This window comes from Oenanthe melanoleuca, chromosome 1A, assembly GCF_029582105.1.
Source record: "Oenanthe melanoleuca isolate GR-GAL-2019-014 chromosome 1A, OMel1.0, whole genome shotgun sequence".
NCBI lineage: Eukaryota > Metazoa > Chordata > Aves > Passeriformes > Muscicapidae > Oenanthe > Oenanthe melanoleuca.
In genome coordinates, this window is record NC_079334.1 from 29,674,388 (window position 1) to 29,687,793 (window position 13,406).

At 38.6% G+C, this 13,406-nt stretch overlaps 1 protein-coding gene across 4 annotated transcripts in view; it reads left to right on the forward strand.

Moving 5' to 3' along the window:
• ATP2B1 (ATPase plasma membrane Ca2+ transporting 1) overlaps positions 1-13,406 on the forward strand; it is a 58,875-nt gene that overhangs the window by 14,422 nt on the left and 31,047 nt on the right. For all 4 annotated transcript variants that reach the window (XM_056509502.1, XM_056509518.1, XM_056509496.1 and 1 more), the window contains exon 2: positions 11,277-11,688. In XM_056509502.1, coding sequence (XP_056365477.1) covers positions 11,484-11,688 — 205 coding nt within the window. In that variant the 5' untranslated portion in view covers positions 11,277-11,483. The remainder of the gene's footprint in view (positions 1-11,276; positions 11,689-13,406) is intronic.

Consider the following 13,406-nt stretch of genomic DNA (forward strand, 5'->3'; position numbering starts at 1 on the left):
TCAGGTAGGGTTTGAGGTTTTTTTGGTGTTTTTTTTTTTTTTTTTTTTTTTTTTAAAGATTACTAACATATTGCTTCATTGTAGAGGTTTTTCAGATGGCTTCTTTCTATATTTACCTTGAAACAAACTAATTAAATCATCCTTAAGGGAACTGAAAAGCAGGTTTTTGGAGAACAATCCTGGCATAGCTGCTTGCTTCCTAGTAGTCTGCTTTCTCTTCTCCAAATGCTATGTGTCCTTCAAGTTTAAGGGTCTATTGACAGTGCTGAGAAACCAACTGATGGCATCCTTTGAGGCAAATAGGGATACAGAGTTTGCTTAGGAAAGTTGAGCAATAGGAACAGAGAAGGAGTCTCCCAAAATTACATTCAGAAAGACTGAGTCTATAACTGTGGGAGTTTGGGTAATTTGTGTTATATTTTGCTTCATGGTGCTGCATCATTTTTTGTTTGTTTGGAGTATTACTAGCCTCAGGCTAGAGGAAGCTCTTGTCTTCCTTACTCTGCTTTGCCTGCATGCTGCATAAGAGAAATTTGAGAGTTGTAGGGCTTAGATTAACAATATAGTTGGCTTCTGTCTTAACAAGAGTTGGTCTATGAGCCCCTACTCAGCTGTATAGTGAAAGAATCTCGTGCTGAGCCGAGGTATGATGCAGTTAGATGTGTAATGGCTCTGGTCCTTTGGGGAAATCTGTTGGAAGCCATGAGCTGAACATACAAATATTGGTTATTTAAAGGGTTGTGCCATCAGCAGTGATAACATGTACAAATTCAGCAAGATGCTCAAAGTTGAGTGGAGAAGCTGATACTGCCTTTCCCAATTCCCTTTCTTCTGAGATACTGTATGCTTTGGGTCAGCACACTGTTACAATGCACTATGGTAAAACAAACACTTGTGGGAAGTATCTTTGTGTAGAAGGAACACAGTATTTGATTTTGCTGAGTCAGAATGATGACCTGTAGTCTTCATGGGTGGGTAGCCCTGATGGTCAGCTGCAGCTAACTGTGACCATTTGGCTGTGCCAAATGCATTAGGGTCTCAATCCAGATACCACCTTTTGGAAGGACAAGTATTAAATTTGTTAAAGTAGCAGTTGCTACTAGCAATTCTAGTAGCAATTCTGAGGATTCAGAGCTACCTTAGCAGAAGACTGACACCTTGCTGTGTATGCCAAAGGTAGTTATGCTCCAGGCATTAGGGCAGGGGACTGAAGGGGATCTAATAGCTGATCCTGAGCTCTGAGTAGGTTCTGCTGGTTGTGATGAAGTTCTTCAAGGCATGGCCTTTCCCTGCCTAGAGGAGTTGTGCCAGAGCTAAATTAGACACCTAGTTCACCTCATAATTTGAAGGATTGCTGATTAGACTGGAAGCAGAGCTGTCTGCAAAGTACATTGGGATCCACTGATGCTAGCAAAGACTTAAGGCATTTATGGGAAACTGGAGAAGGGATTTCCCTTACTGTGTGGCATAGGACTTTAAAATATTATAATGGAGCATGGTTTTATTTGCATTTTTCCTGTGTTACTTTATTTTTTCTAATTATTAATCAAACACTGATGTTTTTATAATCTCAGAAACCTAAAGAGTATGCTCAATAAAGAGCATAAACCTAAAATAGTTATGCTCTTCACAACTGAAGACTTCAGAAATGAAGCCCTGATTATTAATTGCATGCAGCCAGTTTGTATAGCAATTTTATGTAGCCTACCAAAACTGAGAAATTTATTAAATTTACTAAGTCTGCTTGAGCCATTGTCTGGCAGTCAGGTGAATTTGCTGTTCAGTCAAAGCAAACAGTGTCTTCCCTCCACTGAAAAGTGATGTGCCATGCTATTTATTTAATGGCAAGTCACTTGACTTGCTCAACCCACTACAACTGGAAAACACAGAGGGAAGAGGAACCTTTTCTTGAAGGGAGACTTAATGTTATCTTAAAGGTGGCAGCCATGTAATTCCGTGATAAGGATGTTTCTAGCATTAGCTGAATGTGTCTTGTCCCATAACCTGGCATGTCCACATTGCTTGTGTGACTTCTACAAATAAAGGAGCCCCTTCTGGTGTCTTGTAGGACAACTTGTTCAGACAAGTAGAAATGCTGCTTATTTAAATTTTTTCACTGAGGTGGGGGAGATCCTTTTTGCATGACAGCTTTCTGGACCACTCAGCGTGGCCCACTCCCAGATACAGAACCATGAAATGCATGGCTGCCATCACAGCTAGTGGGAGGATGGAGGCTTGGGAACATGGCATGGTGCTTTCTTGCTCCTTGGATCCTGGAAGGGGGCAGATTTCATGGCTAGGGAAAAAAAAAAAAAAGGCGGGGGGGGAGGGTTTTAAAGATCATAGAAGTACATGGGAAAAGCAGGAGTGGTGAAAGAATAAAAAAAGCATTAGTAAGGGAAGAAGTGCCCAAACCGTTCGGAGTGCTGTATATCCCATGAGAGATGGACTTAGAGCAGAACCCAAAATGAAATGCCTTCTGTCTGGCTGAGGTGCTGTAAAGAAGAGTAGAAAAGCACACAAGAAGAGTGCATTCCAGGCCTGGGTTGCCAATGTGACTTGCACCAGCAGACTCCCATACTCTGTTACTTCATTAATGCAGCTGGCAGAGCCATGGCTGCTCCCAATGCAAAAGGATAAGGGTGGCAGGTGTAAGTTGCAGTGTTGTTAGTGTCAAATAATGAGAGCTGCTTCAGGACCTCTGTGAGTGGGAGTGTTACACCATGTCAGCACAGCCATACCATACCTTTGGTCACCTAAGGTGTGACAGACTTGCTGCTTTGTTAGTTGCAAAGTGCTGTGATGGGAATCTCAGCTTTGTGCAGTCTGTCTACTAACACTGCTTATATTCCCTGTCTATGTTAAAGAAACAAACTCCTGAGAGAAGTATTTATTATCTTATACTGGATGGTAGACATGGGATTGTCATGTGTGTACTGATCACAGAGCAGTTAATTTACCATCATTCCACAGACAGGTGAAATTCCACAGACAGCTATATTGCATAATGCTTCAATGAGTGTAAAACAATCCTAGACCAGCAACCTACCCTGCATAAATGAGAGAGTTTGGAGTAGCTGGAAGTGTGTGACAGTGCAGGGAGCATGACAACTTAGCCTTTAAGTGGCTGAATTTCCCTGACACCCACTTAAAGGCTAACTTGTCATGCTCCCTGAACTGGGAGCTGTCCCTGAAGGATAAAGAAACATGTAGCCTTAGTAAATCATAAAATATGTCAGATAGTACCTCCTGTGGAACCTGCTGAACATGTTTCTTGCACTGTACCAGAAAGGGGAGGCCCAGTAGAATGGATGAGTGAGCTAAGCTCTCAAAATTTACCAAAAAGAGCTAAAGGGATGACCAGTATAATCATAATAGAGAATTTTGCAAGAGATTTCACTCTTGTGTTTCTGCAAAGCCATACACTGGATTCTCAAATTCAAATATTGAGGTAAAACAGCCCTTACCATACGAAAAGGACCCCTGAACCTCCTGCCATAACCAGCTGCTCAGGTGTGGACTATTATGATATTTGAATTAAAATAACCCTCTGTCTCCTTAGGAAGAGAAGATGGCAAACATAATTACAGTTTTTGAAAGGAATTTTCTCAGAATGACCCTTTAAACCAGTTTATTTGGTGTATTTCTGGCAGGCAGGAATTGATGACATTCAGGGGAGCCTAGCATAGCTGTCCAAACACAGGTTTCTGAAGAAGTAAAGCTCTTTGAGGGTTTGAAGATAAGGGTATACTGTGGTCTGCTATTTCCAGAAGGCTTTTGAAAAATCTGAAGATGATGTTTCTCAAATTGGCTTGTTACAGGCCAAGAGGGAAGCTTCTTAAACTTTGGGCACAAGAGGACAAAACTTATGCCCAGTTTAGCATCACAGTGTGGACTCACTGAGATGAGTGACCAGACCTGAGGTTTTTGTTTTATTATTCTTGCATTCCAGACCCTGGCTTGGTTGGGATGGTGATTTTGAGGATCATGAATGGATCCTTTACCACATAATTATCACAATTTGTTTATTACCTGTTTATGGTTCAATGAGCATATAGACTATTTTGTGTTTGTACATAGCAGTAAGCTAGCCCAAAGTAACAAGAAAAGCCTTAAAACTTTACCTAAGTTAATTTTACTGCTCTAACAGAAAGGAATTGATTATTACAGAGTGACTTTATGGAAGTAATTAGGCTTCATCTCATAGACATAAGTATTTCCTAGTGGTTTCAAGACTAATTTTAAATTTCTTTTGAAGTTTTCTGAATACAAGAAAAATCAGGTAAGAATGGACTTTTGCCTTTTGCCTGAAGACTCATAAATCTAAAGAGCTTTTTGCATCTCTTTGATGTCATGAAGCATGATCACAGTAAAAAACCTACTGCTCTGCATAAATGGGTACTAGCATAAAATAATACTTTCTGAAAGAAAAAAACAGGAAGAGTTAAAATCAGGATGAAATGGTAAATATAAGTTCTGTGAAAAAAAGGTGAAAAGATTTCTCAAGATAAGTCATATTCCTGTAGGAATAACTGATGAAGTCTGCTGCTGGTTTGCTGACATTGTCAGCTGAATGCATTGCAACGAGCTTTAAATGCAACAAGTAACTAAAATCCAGGAATCCAACTGCGTCTCACTTTTCCTTTACTTGAAACTTAGTTGCCTCATTTAACACACACCTGTCAGAGTTTGTGACAGAAACACATTTTGCATTTTGGGAATGCCAGTAAACTCTGTTGTAGTCATAAAATGCATAATTTTGGTGAGTTGCTTGCCATGATACCACCCTATTTTTTTTTTTTTTTTTTAAAGTTTAGCTTTGTCTTGCCATTTTTGTCTATATGGTTTTGACAAATGTTAATGAGAAAAGTGTGGTAAGTTATTCATGAATCTAGTAATGTGAATATTTCTTAACGAATAATTTGTTAATGGACTTTACTACATTTTTTAAAAGCACTTTTAGGTTTATGTATTTAGCTATTAATATTACAGATCTGTTTAAAAATTAGTTTACAGCATAATTATCCTAAACTGCACAGGTTAAGCTTGAAATCCTCAGTCATCTTATTTAGAACTAAATGGATCTGAAGGAAAGGAAAATATTGATGGGCTTTGGGCAAACATTTTTTTTCTTGTATTTTAAACACCAGCAGGCTGGCCTTCAGCCATCAGCTGCCTTAGTCCAAATTTTGGCAGCTTCACTCACCTCAAGTCAGATGAGGAAGCTGACACACACAATAAGTGCATTTCAGGTACTTGAGCACCCTTAAAATCATCCTGGGTGGGACAGTCACATCTAGAGGTTTAAACTTTTTTTCACTGGGATTATAGTTTTAAACTGGAGTAACCTTGTATTGCTAACAGTCCTCCTGATTGCAGCCTTTAGTTTATAGTGTCATCATGGAGCAGAAAGCAGATGAACTTAGGAAAAGGAAGTACAGAAGAAGGAAGCTCCAGGGCCTGTGGGTGGAGAAGAGTGAAGCTGCCCGAGTGCTGGTCAGAGATGTGGACTGCAGAAAAGTGTTTTAAGTGGTTAAAAACTGGACACTTTTGCAAGGTTTTCTCTTAAGTGTTTACTGTCTTGTGGACAAGCCAGCAATGTAATATGAAATAGGTGACTATGAAAGGCTAGTATTTCAAACATGTGGAACACCTGATACTTTCTTCAGTGATGATCAAAGTGGTTTTGTCCTCTGGGATTTTCCAGTATGTCTCAAAGTCTGATGTTCCTTGGAATTGGCCATAAATTTTTCTGAAGCCCTTCTTGTTGGATCAGTCTGTCCATTTTTGGATCAGTAATATCTATTTGGTTATCTCAGAAAGCTAATGATTAGTTTAAACTCTTGATGAAATAGTTTCCTACTCAGACTTTTCTGATCTTGTTTATTAATCCATGTGTTACTTCAGCTGGAGCTGAGCTGTTTTGTGAGTGGGGAGAGGCCATGGCTTGGGCAGGCTGTGCAGATGCTTGCTGGACTCCTGGCAGAGTCTGTGGACCAAGGTACTTTGTTAGGAGAAGATTATGTCCTTTGTGCCATGATAACTCACCTTCAAGACTCACAATTTTTACTTGCTGCTACCAAAATAGGAGGAAAATGATGCAAAAGCAGTGTGTGACCCTTGCTAATTTGTACTACTACCAAACTGACTTCAGACTACTGAAGTCCTAATTTGTTTGCTATCATTTCAATAAGACATAAATTTGGGGTCTTAAAGGAAATAAACCACCAATGGATGAAACAGTTTCTACAAGTGTCAATCACAGTAGGCAGCAGAAATCCCGTAGATTAAGTGCCATAAATCACAGAATAATTTGGGTTGGAAAGTACTTTTAAAATGTCATCTTGTCCAACCTCCCTGCAATGAGCAGGGACAATACCAGTGTTCAAATCCAATGCAGAATCTAGGCCAGTTTTTATTTCAGATAGGTAAGTACATCTGCTTCCCAGGAGATTAAGCTTCAGAATTAAATCAGATTTCTCTTTGAAAACTAAGCAAAAGTCATGACCTTTGATGAATTTACTGTTTATAGCACATAAGCTGTAATAACCAAAACTTGTCATTACAACACTCTTGGGCATATTTAATGCTGAAGAGGATATGCTAAAAACTTTGTTTGGGCCTTTTGCCTCTTAGTACTTTGTTTATTTGTCTTTTTATAAACCAGGCTTTCTGAGATGTTTGCTCTAAAGCAATAGCATGGCACTGAAATTATTTAGCTGCTCTTTGTTCAGCAGGCACATTTAACATACAGAATAGTGGCTTGTAAATGTATACTGTTCTGTATTAAGGTTTTGTTTCATTAGCATTCACTCATATTCCTTGGGAAACAGCTGGTGAGTTTCTGTAGCCTGTCAAGTAGGTGGGAGGATCTGTCTCTAACAGTAAGAAGTTTGACCCTTCAGAGAACATGACATCAGTCAATTTCAGTACAATTTCCAGGTTACTTTCTCATTTAGAGTTACTTTTCATTGTAATAATATTCCATTATAATAATATTGCAACAATTTCCCTTCTTTCTTCCCCCTACCCCTGCAATGTTGTGTGATGGCTTGAAGCTGTGGATCACATCCAAACTAAAGTATGCAAAAGCATATAATATTTTTTCAGTATCTTCAAAGCTGTAGGCAGGTTAAAAGGCATGACAGCTGAAACATATGGGGACAGTTTTTATCACAACAGCTTCTTGGTATGCAGATCTGTCTGGTATTCTTCGAACTAATTAGATTAAACAAAGGCTTTCCTGAGATAATCACTTTGCAAGCCCTTTCCTATATTACAGGGCCCAATTTTAGTGTGTTGCTGAAGGTCAAATGCTACCAGCTAATGCTCTATCTGAATGCATACTGTTCAAGCAGATGCATAAACTAAATTGAATGACACAAAATGTATAATTGCTGAAGCTTTGATTCTGGAGGTATGAGTGTGCTTAAGTGTTTTAAAATTGATTAAGAAAATTGTGTTTCCTTGTAGGTTAGTGAAGCAAGTATTAAATGTAAATGTAATTACAGGAAAAGGATAGGGGTCTAAGGTATGCTGGGTCCTGTGCATCTGAGCAATAGAAATTGTGCCACCACAACAACACTTACAAAAACATGTTGCAGCTTCTAATTTGGTCAGCTGAGAGTGTTCTGGTAGACAAGTAATCTATAGTCTCTTCATGCTTTGTAAGCATCTCTACATGCAGACTTCTATTTAGAGCTTTTGCTTTCTCCAGTCCAGCTACAGAAGCTTCTGATGTTGTTGAACTTCCAACACTGGTAAAGTTGTCTAACCTTTGTTTAATGGGTTATGGGATTTGAATTAGTGTTTTTGTCTGGTAACAAAACACAGTCCCTTAGCAATAAACAGTAATTTGGTTTGGGTAAGGAAGTTACTCCTCATAAGCAGCTACAATGATATGATGTGTCAGTGAAGTTACTACAGCTAAAAAGCAGCAAGGTCTTCTCTGAAGGATTTACATAAATATCTGAATCCTACCTGTGAGTGTATGTGCTGCTACTGAAATGTGCTTCTGCAGTTCAAATTTTTAGTCACTTGAGTGTGACAGAGAATAGCTTTTAAAGTTATTCCTAGTCTCAGTGATATAAAGGGTAAAACAAAGCGTCAAAGGATTATCCAAAAGACGATGTGTCTAATGAAAGATACACATCTTAATCATTTTGTATGCAGCTTGTTTAAGCTGGACACTAACAAAACTTCAACTGAATTATACTTTAACTAGGCTAGAACTTCAGCAGTGGTGTATAAATGAGATTTAGCTTGATAACTGTTTATTGAATTTGAAATTTAAGATATTAACAGATTGGAAGTTTGAGGTGAGTTGCTTTAAACTATAGTGCTTCAGAGCTCATGCTGTTCAGTTATTTCAAATGGTTGATGCAATAATTGAGAACTGAAACACTGGTGAAAACAAAATATCTCATTAGTTGAGACAATAAATACTATTAGATGATCTTTTTAGCTTTAAAATGCACTTTCTTTTATGCCACTAAATTTCAGTCAATAATTTCATTATGCATTGCCACTAATGTTGCAAAAGTGGACTCTTGGAACTTGCTGTAACAGGAATTGATTGAATGTTGTGAGATTTTACACCAAAACTGCATTAAGGATATTTCTTAATGAAAGTTTCTTTGCTGATTCCCACAGAAAAATCTGTGTTAAGCTCAGTCCATTCTGTACCTGTATGACAAGAAGCCATTGTTCTCTCTGTTGAAATGTCTGGTGAAAATGGTCTGCTGAAGCAGATCCTGGTCTGATTCTGTGTAAATTGGTAATGTTTAATCAAGTTTTTATGATCTGGAGCAACATTACACTTGCTCAGTATTTAGAATTTGAAGTCTTCATACTGTTCCTTTCAATTTTCCACAGTTCTTTGCTAACATGGATGTACTAAATAGTTTGTATCACTACTAGAGCTGATCTGTAGAAACACATCTTTCCTAGGTAATGTATGCTTATTAAATTTGCATGTGAACCCTAAGGGTCCATTGGTATGTTAGGATGGCATTTACAGCATATAGAAGAGAATCCCCTTCAGTATAAACTTATTAATGACTAATCTGGATTATTATTTATTAGTAAAAATTGATATAGAGAGGCTAGAATTGGAGTGAAAAGCATAGTGAGTAATGACTAAGCAGAGTTACTGCTCTTCAATTTAGTTGCATGTGAAAGCAAGTTTTGCCTACTTTTATAGATATCCATATCTATATGAAACTCTTAATTTTTGAGGACAAGTGAACAGTGCCTAGGACTATAGCTTTTATTATCCCTTTTTTCTTGGATTTGGGTGTGTTTGGGCATCAAGCACAGGGCTCCTGCTAGAGGCTTGAACAGACTTTTCTTAATTAAAATTGAATCAAGTTTGATGTAATTGGTTGTGGGGCTTCTGCTAGGTCTATTTTTGCCTAATTAGCAGCTGCAGCATCTTCTCCATAGCTATACAAACTCATTTGCCTGATCTGCTTCTTGTTATGCTGTCATAGTTTATGATCAGATGCCAGCTGATAAATCCTCCTAGGCTGCCAGCTGCACAACGACATCCAGCTTTTGGACAGTAGATAACAATGTGGTGTGTCTTTAAAGAAAACTCTTTCATACATGGTTTGCATGAAATTCTTCACTTGCAGAATACTCTTAACAGAACTCATTATAGTCTTAATCAAAATTACATCCTAGCATGCAGGCTAACACCATCATCATGGACTCTTCAACTGTTGCAACATTTTCTTGCAAGTAACAGAGAAAAAAATGAAGATTTAAAATTAATTCTTAAATTGAGAAATTTTCTGATATTATAGAATGCTGGAAGTTTTATGCATGTGAATATTAATGGCTATATGTTTTTTTGTCACTCTCTGGAAAACAGCCATGGACAGTGGTTTTCTCAGAATCTCCTGTGACAGGAAGAGCAGTTGCAGTTGTAGAAGTTGTAGTTCTGCCAGAGATGAGCCTGTCACTTGTGCTCAGGTGACATAAATTCAGGGGCTTACAGTGTCAATGATTGCTCCCAGTGCCAACAAAGTTCTGGGGCATGGTGCTTTAAATGGTAGATTTAGTATAGCTGCAACTGATTATTTCCAGAGCAGAAATCTGAGTTTGGCCTGGAAGGGAGAAAATTTCTGGTAGTTGTGTGCTTATACCTTTACTTCAACATAGACTCTGCAGTTCAGCCAAACAGACCTGTAACCTGGCAGGGAAGTAGCTAGAAATCTTGTTTGCTGATGACCTGGAATTGTCCAAGTTATTGTTCACCTGAGCCTGGCAGTCATGTTTTGTGGGGGAATATGTTGTTACACATGCTCACTGCACTGCATTATGCCAATAAAGCTGATTTACATGATCAGACATCTGGTTTTGGCACACAGCAAATCTGCACACAGGCATGAGGAGTTGGTGTGTGCACTGCACTGTTGTGTAGCTCCATGTGTACATGCAAGATGTGTCAGCTGAGCAGGGATTGTGTATAGAATGCCTGTGCAAGTTCAGAGTCCTGTGGCTAGATGATAATTTCTCAGCTACAATGCAAAAATCATCAGGTGGAAGATTTGCTGTCTCCTCATCCCCTCTGTAGAAAGATGGTGTTGTGCCATTTTTCCCTCTCTTCAAAGAATTAAATGGAGATACTGTGTGAGGCTTGAGTTGTGATGAAGTGGGCTGGAGCAGGGCTAAAACTCTATGGATGTGAAAAATTTATTGAGAGCTAGATCTGCCTGAATATATAATCCTACTTAGAATACAAAAGTACTTTGTGTGTGGGCTAGCTCAGTGTGGAAGTTGTTTTTCTTGAGTTCTTTTCTTTTGCCATTTCTGATTAATGGGAACACAAGAAAGCTTGTTCTTCCCAATTTCTGAGGGGTGAGAACATCATTGGAAAGTGGGGATTTTTAATGAGCTTGTTCTTTCTCCATGTGACATTACTTGTGGATGCTACAAGCTCCATTTCCCTGGAAACAGATTTAATTTTAGGTATTTTTAAAGGTTGCTGCTTGATGATGAACCATATGGACATATGAAGGAAAATGCCAGTGTTAAAGGCAACAGTTGTTACCAAGTTAATGATTCAATGAAATCCAATTATGCAAGGTTGTTTTGAGATGAGAAATATCCATTTTCCTCCTTGTCGCTCTTGTCTGTGGAATGCAAAGTAAAAATATTATAAGAAATTAAAACAGAAATTTTTTCTGTAACCTCAGTAAGAGTGAGGGCTGTCTTACAATGCATTTCAGTGTAGCTGTAATATACTGAATGTGTATTTGTTCTCTCCCCAGACTGTACATGCCTTTTGGCTTTGGGGAACAGAACGCGCCATGGCACAACCTCAAAGATCTCTCTCCAGACGGGCTCTCTTGCTTGGGTGATGTGTCTGCTCTCCTGACTGTCTTCATACCCAAAGGATTTATTTTCCTCTTGGAAATATTTTAAGTTGAAATTTTGTTCCTCACTGGAAACTGTCTGCGCTAAAGACTGCATGCATCATGGGTGACATGGCAAACAACTCGGTTGCATATAGCAGCGTAAAAAATGCTGTAAAGGAAGCTAATCATGGAGATTTTGGAGTTACTCTTGCAGAGCTCCGTTCTCTTATGGAACTTCGAGCTGCAGATGCACTGCATAAAATACAGGAATGCTATGGTGATGTACATGGCATCTGTACAAAGTTGAAAACTTCACCAAATGAAGGTAAGCAAATTTTAACACTTATTGAGGAAACTCCATTTAGGAAAAACCTTAGTCAGCAAACTGCTTTTTTTAATAGACCAAAGTTGTAAAAGCATTTTAGCTACCTTGACAAAATATTGCTTCTTGTTCCTTTAAGACAGAAATATTCCACAGTAATAAAAAGCAAGAGTTTTTTTTTCTGTTGGCCTAACTGCATGTGAGATGTTGTATTAATGCAGTTGCACTTGGAACAAAGTTCACTGGTGTAGACATCTGTTGTGTGCAGCTATCCAGCACAGCAGTGTTCAACTCAGTATCAGTTTTCTGAGTAGTTCATATCACCTGTAGTTCACAATTCAGATCGTGCTGTTGTAGAGCCCAGGGGTTTAATAATCTAATGCAGGGCTTATTAATCCTTCTGTGTGGCTACCTAGTTCTTGGATTTGCTAATGCAGCAATTGTAAAACTGATCACGTGTTTTCTGTTTATGCTATGCTGAATTCTTAATAGCAGGATCTAGTTTTTAAATCTGCAGTATTTCTGTAGATTTCATTTGAGCTAGGCAAAATAACTACCAATATAACTTGAAGCATTAACATGTTCTCTAAGAAGAAATTTTGCCAAGTGATTACACGATCTTATTCCCTAGAAATATGCATCTCTTATGGAGTCTTTACCATGTTGGACTTAGTGGCATTCTGTAAAGTGTAGCTACATGATGCTTTTGCTATCCAGAGTTATTACTCCAAAATAGACTGTACAAATGTGAAGAAATAAGTAAATAAATTCGTTAAGTCTCCTTCTTGAGAACCTTCCCAAAGTTCTCCTTAAGACTAGGCTTTTTCTTACTGCTTTCTTCCAATGTAAATGAAAATTATTAAGTGTATTTGTGGAAGATGAAAGTCATACTGCATAAGGTACTGTAGTGTCTACGTACTGTAGTACTTGCAGTACACTGTACTTAAATAAAAATATCTAAAAACATTAGCTGAAACTTATAGTGAAGTCCTGCTGTTGAGAACAATTGAGAAGTACCAAAATCAAGATTTTGGCAAACTGTAGTGTCTCTGCATTTAAGGGCTCACATAGATTTTAACCAATGTGGTGTCATGTTGGTGGCAGTAAAGTACCTGCTGTCTTAATCCTGGAGAGCCGCTGCTTTCTGTTCTTCAGAAATGCTATGGACAGATTTGCCTTCTTGGACCAAGAGCAGCCTACTAATGCCGTAAGGTACCTCTGGGTACATCTGCATTTAGCATGCCTTGGCTTGATCTGCTTTTGAAGCCAGACTCCTGATTTCCAGACTCCTGAAATTATCAGCACATGAACTGGCTTCCTCTTACCAAACTGAAAGCAGCCAGCTGATGTGGCTGAGCTACCTGTGAGTGGGAATAGACCAATTTCAGGATGAAGAAGTTTGTAAAACATGAGGAGTACAAACTTCTGTTCCTTGGCAATTATAAGGGACAGTGCATGTGTGTGAAGCACTGTAGTGTATAAGCAGTGTAACACATCTCAGGAGCGATGGGCTCTCGTTACTCTGACCTGTTGCATAGTCTGGAGAGGAAATTTCCTTTCTCAGTGAAAGGGATATAATTTTCTACAAGTGGGAATTGAACAGAGTTGAATTCTGTTGTACAGTTATCTGCAAGGCTAAAGGTCCATTATTACTGCAAGCTAGGTGGACCCATAATTTCACATAGCCACTATGCACTAAGCACCAAATGCCTCATATACTG